Raw genomic sequence first — 13,876 nt, 5'->3', positions numbered from 1 at the left:
CTACTACTACTACGACCACCGCTGCCGCCGCCACAACAATTACTACTACTACTGCTGCTGCTGCCGTCTCTACTTCCTTCATATTATTACTTCTACCTCTGTCTCCTGTCCCTGCCTCCCTCCCATATATATTCTGGCTCCCTTCTGCTCTTCTGTGTGACTAGTTAATGGTCCAAGTTGGACTGAAATGTCGTCATAAGTTTTAAGTCTCCTATGTGTGGGTTATTTGTGTATTGTTCATTGTATATATATTTTTGTATTAAAGCTTTAAATTATTATTATTGTAAATGAATAAGTGCATATAACATAAATTCACAGAAGAACCTGCTCTTTCACTTGTTCAAGTACGTCGGTGAGCACGTCGCTGAGCTCGGATAAAGCTCCTGCGAGTTTGGACTTGAGCTTGGCACCAGAGCCTCCACCACCCAAGAACAGGGCATCCTCAAGTGACAGCCATGGTAGAACCTGCATGAAGGTAAGGCAGTAGCAACCTAGGGGTACATGGCTGCCACCATCATACTTCATTGTAGGACACTTCAAAATATCATGTTAGTGAAGCATGTTATGTGAGGCTGGTTGAACCCTGTTTCACTACAGTGACTGCTTGAGTTGGTGCGGATGGTCAGGGCACATATGATATTATTTTATTAATTTATTATTTTAATTATTATAAATGTTATTAAATGCAGGTTTAGTGCTTCAGGCTTGATCCAAGGAAAAGGAGGATGATTTTACTTCTCTGGACCACGAGCTCCTTGCAAGCATCAAGGTAGTACTTTCCTTGAATGATGCTTTAATTTTGGTAAACAATATCTTGAAACACCATGCAAATAAGAATGTTATTTTTTTTTTATTTATTAACACGTCGGCCAATTCCCACCAAGGCAGGGTGGCCCGAAAAAGAAAAACTTTCATCATCATTCACTCCATCACTGTCTTGCCAGAGGGGTGCTTTACACTACAGTTATAAAACTGCAACATTAACACCTCTCCTTCAGAGTGTAGACACTGTACTTCCCATCTCCAGGACTCAAGTTCGGCCTGCTGGTTTCCCTGAATCCCTTCATAAATGTTACTTTGCTCACACTCCAACAGCACTCCATTCACTCCTATCAAACACGCTCATGTATGCTTGCTGGAAGTCCAAGCCCCTCGCATGCAAAACCTCTTTTACCCCCTCCCTCCAACCTTTCCTAGGCTGACCCCTACCCTGCCTTCCCTCCACTACAGATTTATACACTTGAAGTCATTCTGTTTCTTCCATTCTCTCTACATGTCTGAACCACCTCAACAACCCCTCCTCAGCCCTCTGGATAATAGTTTTGGTAGTCCCACACCTCCTTCTAATTTCCAAACTACGAATTCTCTTCATTATATTCACACCACAAATTGGCCTCAGACATGGCATCTCCACTGCCTCCAGCCTTTTCCTCGTTGCAACATTCATCACCCATGCTTCACACCCATATAGGAGTGTTGGTATAACTATACTCTCATACATTCTCCTCTTTGCTTCCATGGACAAAGTTGTTTGTCTCCACAGACTCCTAAGTGCACCACTCGCCCTTTTCCCCTCGTCAATTCTGTTATTCACCTCATCCTTCATAGACCCCATCCGCTGACACGTCCACTCCTAAATATCTGAGTACATTCACCTCCTCCATACTCTCTCCCTCTAATCTGATATCCAATCTATTCACAGTCTTTTATTTGTACTTAGTGCACATATGGTATATTGAAGGTGTAGCAAGCAGTGGCTCATGAGCTACATACGACTCGTTTCCTCATTCATTGGGACTAGATTATTTCGGCCACTGCATGATCCCATAAGATTATTCCCTGTGCCTTGATACATGTGACTCGAATAATGCAGAGTGCAACATAAGTTATTAATGTAGAAAGAGAGTGACAAGTTTTGTTTTAACCCTTTGACTCACATAGAGCTAGGTCATTGATGCCAGGGTCCATCACATAATCTGCATCATGAACTCGGCTCACTTTGATAAGCTGTGAGTGATAAATTTTGGTCTAGATATGAGAGAATGGGTCTGTGCAGTGAGGCTGCACGGTATAAAAAATAATTTTGCCTCACATAGTGTGTAATGGGAAAAGCAAAACTCAGACCTTGTGATTGATTTAAAATAGCAACTTTGAGGGGTTTTCTGAGATGGATTTTATGGTTTTATTGGCTGTTTCTTGGTATCATTTGATAGAATGGAAGAAATTCTACTGAAATAGAGATGATTTTAGTTGGTTCTAGGACCAGACATAGCAAGAAATGGCTTCAGAATAGCAGAAATATTCGGTGTGTGTCAATTTTCCTGAGGACAAGTAAGTTCTTCCCTACACCCCGTGTTGTGCTTTATGGGTTTTTACTTGGTCTGATTCAGTTAATGGGACACAGTAAACCGTGACAAATCATTCCTGGCTATATTTTATTATCCGAGAAATAGGGTAAATACAGTGAACCCCGAGTTTCGTGAGCCTCGTGCTTCATGAATTTTGACTTTCGGCAACTCTTTTCATCAAAATAAAGCCTTGTGGTTCGTGATTTGCCTCACAATTCATCCTTCCTATGTTGTCTGTGTAGCTGAGAGCGGCTGGGCGTACACAAAGGTCCACACAACATTCAGAGAGTCACTGTGGCATGATTTGTGGGCGAGTGACCATCACCCCACGGGTTCATACAATACATTTCATAATAATCCATTGTTTATTGTGCTTGCAACTGCTAAATAAGCCACTATGGGCCCAAAGAAAGCTCCTATTGCCTGCCCTTTGGTAAAGAAGGGAAGAAACACAATAGAATTCAAGAAAAAACTCGTAGCAAAGTTCCAAAGTGGAGGAGGAAGAGAGAGAGGGGAGAGTGTGCATTCTTTAGTGATTCAGTACGATATTAAAGCAGCAGGTATCGATAAAGACTATAGCGCCAGCCAGCGATAAAGTGTAGCATTAACATTGTAGCAGGTAAGTTAAGCGATTAACTCTTAAACTGTCGAAATGCAGATCTACGTTCACGTGTGTAGCGCTCCGACCTTGATTTTTCCCATTTGAAAGCATGTAAAAAAAAATAGGTAGATCTACATTTGGAGCCCCCCTGCACGTGGACGTAGATCTACACTTGGACAGTTTAAGGGTTAAGCAATAGAAAAACGACACGAGAGTAACTCTCCAACGTTGTTGGTGTATAGGGCCACTGAACATATGCCACTCTGCTATCTTCCACCACCCTGAACCTCTGCCAGCATCTCCTGCATCAAACTAACTAATTAAACTAACATCTCCTCCAAGGTAAGTGTAAATAATTCTTATTTAAAAATTATGTACATTGTGTGAATAGTGGTGGTGGCGGCCTCTGCTGCAGCCTCCACCGCCACTAATATGTACGGCTTATGCTGTCAGTGGCCCATACAAACTCAACAACAACAACACCACCACCACTCGTGACATACGGAATGATATATTTTATTCATTCTAGAGTACAGTAGGGCCCCACTTATACAGCAGGTTAGGCTCCAGGCTACTGCTGTAAAGCAGAAATTGCTGTAAAGTGGAACACCCTTTTTTTTCACTTATAAATGTAGTATTTAAATACTAGATAAGTTTACACTAACATATATTAAGTTAGCAATAGAACTAGGCATTAAAAACAATAAAAAAGTAAAATACACATATAGTACACTAATTACTTTAACCCTTTCAGGGTCGACAGGCTCTCTACGAAACTTGTTCTCAGGGTCGGAAATCCCCCCCCCCCCCAAAAAAAAAAAAAAAAATTCTTATGAAATGATAGAGAACCTTTTCCCGATCATAATGACACCAAAAATATGAAATTTTATGGAAAACTTAGGGAATTATGCTCTCGTGAAGTTAGCGGTCTCGGCGATGTTTATGCATCGGCGATTTTTGCCCACTTTGAGCCCCATTTTTGGCCAATTCCACTGTACTAGTCGACAAAAAACATGAACGTTTTGCTAGAACTCCATTTTTTCTATCGAATGAGTGCAAGAAACCACCCATTTACCAATTTCAACTATCCAGTACAGTGGTCAGAATTTAGCAATTTTGCCAATTCCACACAAATTTCAAAAGATGCCAATTTCCGAATAGGGTCCAGAATAAACAAGAAAGACATTTCTGGTACTAAAATGACATATCCTCTGTTCATTAGTCACGTCTCAAGGCCCCTCTTACATTCTTTTGCTTTCCACTTTGAATTTTTATTCTCACAAAAGATAGAAGATTTACTGTTATGCAGACTACTGCATTAGTGTAAAAAATGGTATAAATAATATTGGCGCACTTGCGAAAGAATATTAGACTCACCAGTTGACGTGTATTGGACACTTGGCATGATTTGTTTACTTTTGAACTTTGGTAAAAATCGAACATTTCTGCTACTTTGAGCTCAATTTCAAGGTACTTTTCATTGTAAAACCAGTCAAGATCATCTCAATTTCTGTAATATGTCTTCCATTCTATAAAATGAGACCAAGAAAACTAGAATACAACAATAAATACCATACGAAAATACAGTGCAAAGTCGCTGTTTTATTCCAAAAAAACGGTCAGTTTTTTTTTTTTCTCATTATGCACTGTGTGCTGCAGGATTTTTTTTTATACTGTGCACACTGACCACATAGACCCATTCTTTCATATGTAGGCCTACCAGCTTTCTCATAACTAGATTTGAGGGCGCTAGAATTTAGGCATACTAGTACGTCAAAAATCCTGGTTTGTAAGCCGTACTAGTACAGCCGAAACCCTCAAAGAGTTAAGGGTTAAATTAGAATTTTTTGATTTTGCATACAAGTGGCCCAATTACTAAATTCTGTGCACTCTACAAGGTAGTTTTGGTAGTTGAGTGGGTAACCCCTTTTATTAAATTGATAGAACAGAAGGGATACCAGTGAAATAGTTAAGAATTTGGTCAGGTGAGCAAAGAAATTGGCTTAAAATAGGACTCAAAGTTGGTAACATCGTTGATGCGTAAATTACACCGAGACTGCTAACTTTGCATTTGTGTAATACTGTAAGTTTTCCATCAAATTTTGTACTTTTGGTGTCATTACCTTCAGAAAAAGATTCTCTTCTATTGAAGAAGAAAAAATATTTTTTATTTTTTAAAATGGACACAATATTAATTTAGGGAGTCTGAACAGTGATAGGTTAACCCTGTCAGGGTTTCCGATGTACTAGTATGGCTTACACACCAGGGCTATTGACGCACTAGAACACCTAAGTTCTAGCGCCTTCAGATCTAGTGAGAGAAAGCTAGTAGGCCTACATATGAAAGAATGGGTCTATATGGTCAGTGTGCACAGTATAAAAAAAATCCTGCAGCACACAGTGCATAATGAGGAAAAAAAAAACTGACCTTGTTATTGGTTTAAAACAGCGACTTGGCAGTGTATTTTCGTATGGTATTTATGGTTGTATTCTAGTTCCTGGTCTCATTTCGTAGAATGGAAGACATATTACAGAAATTGAGATGATTTTGATTGGTTTCATAATGAAAAGTACCTTGAAATTGAGCTCAAAGTAGCAGAAATGTTCGATTTTTGCCAAATTTCAAAAGTAAACAAATCATGCTAGGCGTCCAATACATGTCAAATGGTGAGTCTAATATTCTTTCACAAGTGCACTAATATTATTTATACCATTTCTACACCATTTCTACACTAATGCAGTAGTCTGCATAACAGTAAATCTTCTTATTTTTGTGAGAATAAAAATTCAAAATGGAAAGCAAAACAGATGTAAGAGGGACCTGGGGACGTGACTAATGAACTGGAATTGGCCGAAAGTAGCATTCAAGGTGGGCAAAATCGCCAATGTGTAAACATCGTCGAGACCGCTAACTTCGCGAGAGCATAATTCCGTAAGTTTTCCATCAGACTTCATACTTTGTCATTATGATTGGGAAAAGATTCTCTATCATTTCATCAGAAAAATTAATTTTTTTTTTTCCGAAAAATTTTTGACCCTGAGAACGAGTTTAGGAGAGGGCCTCTCAACCCTGAAAGGGTTAAGGGACTGACGAGCATAATTATTATTATTTTTTTTTTAGTCCAATTTCAATGGAATTTTTACTGTAAATTAAGCAGCATTTGAAACCTAGACATTGTGTTTTTAGTGACTTTTTTCCTTACAGTTAGATAGAAAAAAATAGTGCCATATTTTATAGGGCTTTACCCTTAAACTGTCCAAACATAGATCTCCATTTGCTTGCGCAGTGCTCCGAACTTAGATCTACGTTTTTTTACACTCTTATGGAGAAAATCAAGGTCGGAGCGCTACGCGTACAAACGTAGATCTACGTTTGGACAGTTTAAGGGTTAAAACTATCTGTTCACTACAAAATTGGTAAGACTTACAATGTTCTACTCGACATCACATGAAAGATATCGAGTTAGGTAATCTAATTACATGGACGTTTGAGCGAAATGTCAATCGATTGCATTATACAAAATGTTGAAATATTTTTTTTTTTTAAGGACTCTTTGGGAGATAAAAAAAAATCAATGAAAACAAAATGGTAAAATATATTGCAAACCTTCAGTGTAATTCAATAGAACCATCATTACTCTATATCGTGTGAAAAAATCATGATGCTCCTATAAATACTCTTAGCATGAGAGGGAAAATAATGTCAATAACTTATTCCTGAGTTATACATAATTATGTTTTCTGTAAAACTCTATGGTCATGGCATGCCAAATCTGAGTGTCTTTACCCCTCCATCGTTTTTCACAGCCCTCATGCTACTGAGCCACAACCACTCCGCGCTCTTCACTTTAGTCCTCACAGAAGTTGCCATGTTGAGTATTTAGAATGAAACAGTCATAAAAATCGCAATTTTTGGGGTAAAAAAAAAAAAAAACACTAATCATCAACATGTCCTCCTGATGACAGCAAGACCAAAAAATTACATTTTTGGACAAACTTAATCCGTTCCTGGAGCCGTTACTATAAATGAAATTTACGATTTATGAATCAATTTTCCCCATAAGAAATAATGTAAATACAATTAATCCGTTCCTGACACCCAGAAGTATTAAAACAAAAAAAATTTTAACATGAAATATACATGTAGTACATAAACAATACAATGGGAAATGATGAATGAAACATTAACAGCATAACACTTACCTTTATTGGAGATTCTTCTTAGTGTATGGGAGACTGGAGGAGGAGAGAGAGTGGATTGTTTATAGTTTGGAAGGGGAATCCCCTTCCATCAACACCTCAGGTACCATTTGCTTTTCTGGGGTTGGTTCTCTTCTTTGTTTCTTAATGCCACTAGGACCACCTTGAGAGTCACTGGAGTCCTGTCTCACAAAATAACTGTGGAGAGAGCTCTGTTTCTGGCGTTTCTTTAACACTTCCCTAAAATGTCCCAAGACTTTGTCACTGTACATGTTGCCAACCTGGCTTGCAACAACCTTGTTAGGGTGATGTTTCTCCATAAAGCTTTCCATCTTACCCCACATAGTAAAAATCTCTTAAATTTGTGAAGAAGGCACCTTCTTCCATCTCTCTTCCTCCTCCTCTGCAGCAAGATTCTGAGCTGCGATGTGTTGCTCTTCCTGCTGAAGCTCTTGCAGCTCCTCAGTGGTGAGCTCTTCATTGTGGTCTTCCACCAATTCTTCCACATCCTCCAAACTCACATCCAACCCCATGGAACTCCCCAGTGCCACAATTGATTTTACAACAGACATAGGCTCATTAGGGTCAGTCCCAAATCCTTCAAAATCCCTCTTGTCGACACAATCTGGCCACAATTTTCTCCAGGCAGAGTTCAAAGTCCTGGTAGTCATTCCCTCCCAAGCCATACCTATAAGGGTTATGCAGTGGAGGATGCTGAAGTGTTCTCTCCAAAATTCCCTTAGGGTCAAGTGAGTGTCTGTGGTCACAGTCAAGCACCTGTGAAACATTGCTTTTGTGTAGAGTTTTTTAAAGTTTGCAATAACCTGCTGGTCCATGGGTTGGAGGAGAGGAGTGGTATTCAGGAGCAAGAACTTTACTGTGATGAACCCAAACTCCTCGAAAATTAGGTCATCCAAGTTTGGAGGATGAGCAGGTGCATTGTCCATTACTAGCAGGCACTTGAGATCCAATTTCTTTTCCAGGAGATACTCCTTCACACTAGGGCCAAACACTTCATTGAACCACTCGACGAAAATTTCCCTCGTGACCCATGCCTTACTATTAGATTTCCAAAACACACACAATTTACTCTTCATAACATTGTTTTTCCTGAACACTGGGATTTTCAGAATGGTACACTAGTAATGGCTTCACTTCGAAATCCCCACTAGCATTAGCACAGAACATTAGCGTCAGCCTGTCTTTCATAGGCTTGTGTCCTGGCATTGCCTTTTCCTCTTGTGTAATGAAGGTCCTCTTTGGCATTTTCTTCCAAAAGAGGCCTGTTTTGTCACAATTGAACACTTGTTCAGGTTTCAGTCCTTCAGCCTCTATGTACTCCTGGAATTCATGCACATATTTTTCAGCCGCCTTGTGGTCCGAACTGGCAGCCTCACCATGCCTTACCACACTGTGTATGCCAGTACGGTTCTTAAATCTCTCAAACCAGCCTTTACTGGCCTTAAATTCACTCACTTCACCACTATTTGCAGGCAATTTCTTTACCAAATCTTCATGCAACTGCCTAGCCTTTTCACAAATAATCGAAGTCATAAGAGTATATCCTGCTAATTGTTTCTCATTTATCCACACCAATAATAACTTCTCAACCTCTTCCAGTACTGGTGGTCTCATTTTTGTCAGCATAGTTACTCCCTTTGCAACAACAGCATGCTTTATTTCCTTTTTCTTGGCCACCATGGAACATAAGGTTGTGTAGGGTTTCTTATACATCCTGGACAGTTCGGCCACACTTGTACCACTTTCATATTGTTTAATGATGGTTTTCTTAAATTCAATCGTATTTCTCACCTTTACCACAGGCTTGGCACTAGGAGCTTTCTTTGGAGCCATGGTAGCTTATTTAGTACTTGCAAGCACTAAAATAAATGGAATATTATGAAATATTTCGCTGGAGCACGTGAGGGGACCTTCGCTCACTTGTAAACAATGCCAGACTGGCTGCCGCCCCGACTCACGCCGTGGGTACGCGTCCCGGACGAACTACGACTTGCAAGTCAACCTATGAAAAGTGAGTCCATGTTTATACGAAAATACCCCTATGATTGGCGAATTTTACGATTGCCGGGAACTACAAAAAGCGGGGGACCACTGTATGATGGAGACAAGCTGATTGCATCAACATGTTGCCAGAATTATGCACTATTTTATGGTAAGAAAACATTTTTTTCCATAATTTTTCAATTTTAATTTTTTTATCACTCCAAAATGTTCGTCAGTCCCTTAAAATTGGAATTTGTTTTAAATAGTGTAAAACTGGCCAAATTACTCAATGTTTATCAGGGTCATTCTGATGGCTGAATGAGCAGTTTTTCCAATCTTTAGATAATATGATAGACATGCTAATGAAATAACCAGGTATTCAGTCAGTTTAACCCTCTCAGGGATTTTGACATACTAGTACGCCTTACACGCCAGGGTTATTGACCTACTAGTACGCATAAATTCTAGCGTCCTCAAATCAAGCAGGAAAAGGCTGGTAGGCTTAGATGTGAGAGAATGGTCTTTGTGGTCAGTGTGCGCGGTACAAAAAAATCTGGGACCCAGTGATGCATTGTGGGAAAGCCATTTTATTTCACCTTGTTCACCATGTCTAGCGCTAAGAAACTCCTCACTCCTCGGCTAATTGGGGCTCTTTTGTTCCCAAGTGACAGTTCAAACACAGATGGAAGTGTCAGTGAAGATGAATTTCATGGTTTTGAGGAGTTTGTGACCAAAAGCAATGCCCAGGAAACCAGAAGGAAGGAAGGAAGGAAGGTAGGTAGGAAGAAAGGGAGGAAGGAAGAGATGAGAGGAAGGGAGGAAGAAAGGAAGAGATGAGAGGAAGGAAGGAAGGAGGGAAGGAAGGAAAGAAGTAAGTAAGTAGGGAAGGAAGGAAGGAGACCATCAACCTAGGATAACCCAAAAAATTCAGACACTGACTTATTTCCATGTGGGATGGTGGGGTGGGGAGGAAGTTGACAGGCAGTGAGAGTAGTGAATGATGGTGTAATCTGTCATTTTGACACTAATTATGTTGGTGACTCAGCATATTTACAAGTCCACCCCCACACAACAACTACAAGCTTTACAGAAGATGTAGAAGTTCTGGGAAGTGTCCAGTGACTTTACATGTGTATATATATCTATATATATAATGGTAGGATTGCTGGTGTCTTTTGTCTGTCTCATAAATATGCAAGATTACAGGTATGTCTTGCTACTTCTACTTACACTTAGGTCACACTACACATACATGTACATGTTTATTTATACACACTCGTCTGAGTTTTCTTTGATTTTATCTTAATAGTTTTTGGTCTTATTACTTTTCCTTTTATATCCATGGGGAAGTGAAATAAGAATCTTTCCTCCGTAAGCCATGCGTGTTGTAAAAGTCAACTAAAATGCCGGGAACAGTGGTCTAGTAACCCCTTTTCCTGTAAAAATTACTAAAAAGAATAAGAAGAAAATTGTCAAAGTGGGAAGTCTGAATGTGCGTGGATGTTGTGCAAATGATAAGAAAGAGATGATTGTGGATGTTATGAATGAGAAGAAACTGGATGTCCTGGCTTTAAGTGAAACAAAACTGAAGGGGGTAGAAGAGAGTCAGTGGAGAGGAATAAATGGGATTAGGTCAGGGGTTTCAAATAGAGTTAGAGCTAAAGAAGGAGTAGCAATAATGTTGAAGGATAAGTTATGGCAGGAAAAGAGGGACTATAAATGTATTAATTCAAGGATTATGTGGAGTAAAATAAACGTTGGATGTGAAAAGTAGGTTATAGTAAGTGTATATGCACCTGGAGAAGAAAGAGAGATTTTGGGAAATGTTGAGTGAATGTGTGGGGAGTTTTGAACCAAGTATGAGAGTAATGGTGGTTGGGGATTTCAATGTTGAAGTGGACAAAAATGTTGTGGAGGGAGTAGTAGATAAATTTGGGGTGCCAGGGGTAAATGGAAATGGGGAGCCTTTAATTGAGCTATGTGTAGAAAGAGGTTAGGTAATAAGTAATACATATTTTATGAAGAAGAGGATAAATAAATATACAAGGTATGATATAGCATGTAATGAAAGTAGTTTGTTAGATTATGTATTGGTGGATAAAAGATTGATGGGTAGGCTCCAGGATGTACACATTTATAGAGGGGCAACTGATATATCGGATCATTATTTAGTTGTAGCTGCAGTTAGAGTAAGAGGTAGATGGGAAAAGAGGAAAATGGCAACAACAAGCAAGAGGGAGGTGAAAGTGTATAAACTAAGGGAGGAGGAAGTTCAGGTGAGATATAAGCAACTATTGGCAGAAAGGTGGGCTGGTGCAAGTATGAGTAGTGGGGAGGTTGATGAGGGTTGGAATAGTTTTAAAAAATTTTCAACCCTGAGAACAAGTTTGGGAGAGGGCCTGTCAACCCTCAAAGGGTTAAGCACTGGAATTGGTTGAGAATAAACCTGAAAGTGGGTGAAACTGCTGTGTGTAAAGTGCTCCCCAACGTCCATTTTCGAGTCTGCCTAATTCCGTAAGTATTACATCAAACTTTGCATTTTAGGTGTCATTACCTTTAGAAAAAGATTACCACTTTAGAAGATAATTTTTTTTGACAAAAAATGGCACCATAGAAGGGGTTTTCAATATGGAAGGTGTTGAAAATGAAAGAGTTAACATATACACATTAGCTAAACAATGTTTAAAACTACAGTGGAACCTCTGCTTACGAGTTTAATCCGTTCCATGACCTTGCTCGCAACTGGATTTGCTTGTTTGTAGAGTCGATTTTCCTCATTTAAATTAATTGAAATGGAATTAATTCGTTCCAGTGGAATTCCAGGCGCGAGAAAATGCTTTAATGATTTCCCTAATATCAACTCTGCAGCTTATTTATCTATCACAATTCATGTAATATGACATAATAAACAATATTAATAACATACAAACATGATATATACACTAGAATGAATAAAATACATGTCATTAGGTATGTGGCTAGTGGTGGTGGCAGCAGCCATTGTTGTTGGGGTTTATAGAGCCACCACAGTGGCCATTCCTGCTCCTGACTACATGTGTAGAGAACCTAGGATAACTCAAAAAAGTCAGACAGAGTGACTTATAAGTGCTACACTCTTAATGCTACACTTAATTGCTACACTCTTAATGCTACACTTTGCCACTGCTGCTTCATGTTGTCTGCCAATGCTACCTCATGATGTCTACCACTGATGTCGCCAAAGAATCGAACATTTCTGCTATTTTGAGCTCAATTTCAAGGTACTTTTCATCGTGAAACCAATTAAAACCATATTTATTTTTGTAGTATATCTTCCATTCTATCACATGAGACCAAATAAAACAAGAATGCAACCATAAAAACCATACGACAATATACTGCTAGAGGAGAGGCTAATGGCTGAGAAGTGAACTCCGTTATTAATGGTCCAATTTCTTTCATTTTTGGTGTACGTTAAGAAGCATCTTTTCATCATACATTGCCCAAGTTTCAATAAGATAGTCCAGCAAACAACTGAGATCCAATTCCCTAGATCAAGAGCAAGAGCCCCCTCACCAGTGTCAATTAACCTCCCTTGAGGCTCGCTCGCATCTGGAAATTTTGCTCCCGTCTGGAAGCCAAAAATCGAACGAGCAGCTGCTCGTATCTGGAAAAACTCGCACGAGCATAAAATGTTAGATAAAAAGTTTCGGTTTAAAATAAATGAAATTAGATACAAAATATTATGGTTCAACAATGCATCTCCAATTACAATATGGGTGTCTGTAGGGAAAATAGGGTTCGAGTTCTGTACATTTGATTTAAGAAGAATTTCCATGAACACGTTAATAGTGTAAGTTGGGAACCTACTTTATAGTGGTACTACCATATTTATATGGTTATGAGGCATGGTTTTTGAACATTGCAGTGAGGAGGAGAAGGCTGGACATGTCATGTTGGAGGGTCATGTGTAGTGTGAATATTATGCTGAGAATTAGAGACACAGAAATTAGAGATTGGTGGGTTATTAAGTAAAGTTTATTTCTTTGTAAAGGTTGCAGTGTGTACTTACAATTTTGATTTGCTAAGTACAAAGATAACCACTGTCATGCCGAGGCATTTTGGGCAGGAGAAACGAGGAGGGGGAGTTGAGATGGTTTGGCCATTTAGAAAGTATAGAGCAGCATAGAATGGCAAAACAGGTGTATAAATCTGGGGTAGATGGAAAGAGGCATAGGGGTCATCCCAGGAAGGGTTGGAAGGAAGAATTGAAGAAAGGTCAAAGTGATAGAGGCAGGCAGATATGTGTGAGTGTGTCAAGTAGATGCAAGTGGTGTTAAGAGATCAACATGCTGTTGGTGTGAGAGAAAGGTAACATTCATGAAGGAATTCATGGAAACTGGTTAGCTGGATTTGAATCCTGGAGGTGGGAAGTAGTGCATGCACTCCAAAGGAAAGGGGGGGGGGAGAAGGATGCTTTGTTTAGAGGGTCATCTGAATTGGTCCTTGGTCATCTGCATGGTTCTGGTAAGACAGCTATTGAATAAATGATGGTGAATGTGTGTCTTTTTTAGGACAATTCTATCTGGGTCCCCTTTTGGCTGAGAATATAGTTAAGAATGACATTGTTCACAGTGTGAGTTTTGAGGTAAGATGATTCAGTCTTACCTTTGACCTGTCAGCAGTACTGGGTGCACTACTGGGCCACACTGGTCACTGATCTAGTTGATGACCTGAGTTTGAG

The 13,876-nt window shown here is 39.4% G+C and overlaps 1 protein-coding gene across 5 annotated transcripts in view; it reads left to right on the top strand.

The window, feature by feature from the left end:
* Window positions 1–13,876, top strand: part of LOC128692382 (uncharacterized) — a 257,585-nt gene that overhangs the window by 67,060 nt on the left and 176,649 nt on the right. For 4 of the 5 annotated variants that reach the window (XM_070080697.1, XM_070080691.1, XM_070080703.1 and 1 more), the window contains exon 4: window positions 319–475. In XM_070080697.1, the coding sequence (XP_069936798.1) occupies window positions 319–475 (157 nt within the window). The remainder of the gene's footprint in view (window positions 1–318; window positions 476–13,876) is intronic. The other variant, XM_070080702.1, reaches the window with a different exon arrangement.

This window comes from Cherax quadricarinatus, chromosome 6, assembly GCF_038502225.1.
Source record: "Cherax quadricarinatus isolate ZL_2023a chromosome 6, ASM3850222v1, whole genome shotgun sequence".
Classification (NCBI taxonomy): domain Eukaryota; kingdom Metazoa; phylum Arthropoda; class Malacostraca; order Decapoda; family Parastacidae; genus Cherax; species Cherax quadricarinatus.
Note: the sequence above shows the minus strand (reverse complement) of the source record. Positions and strands in the feature narration are given on the sequence as shown.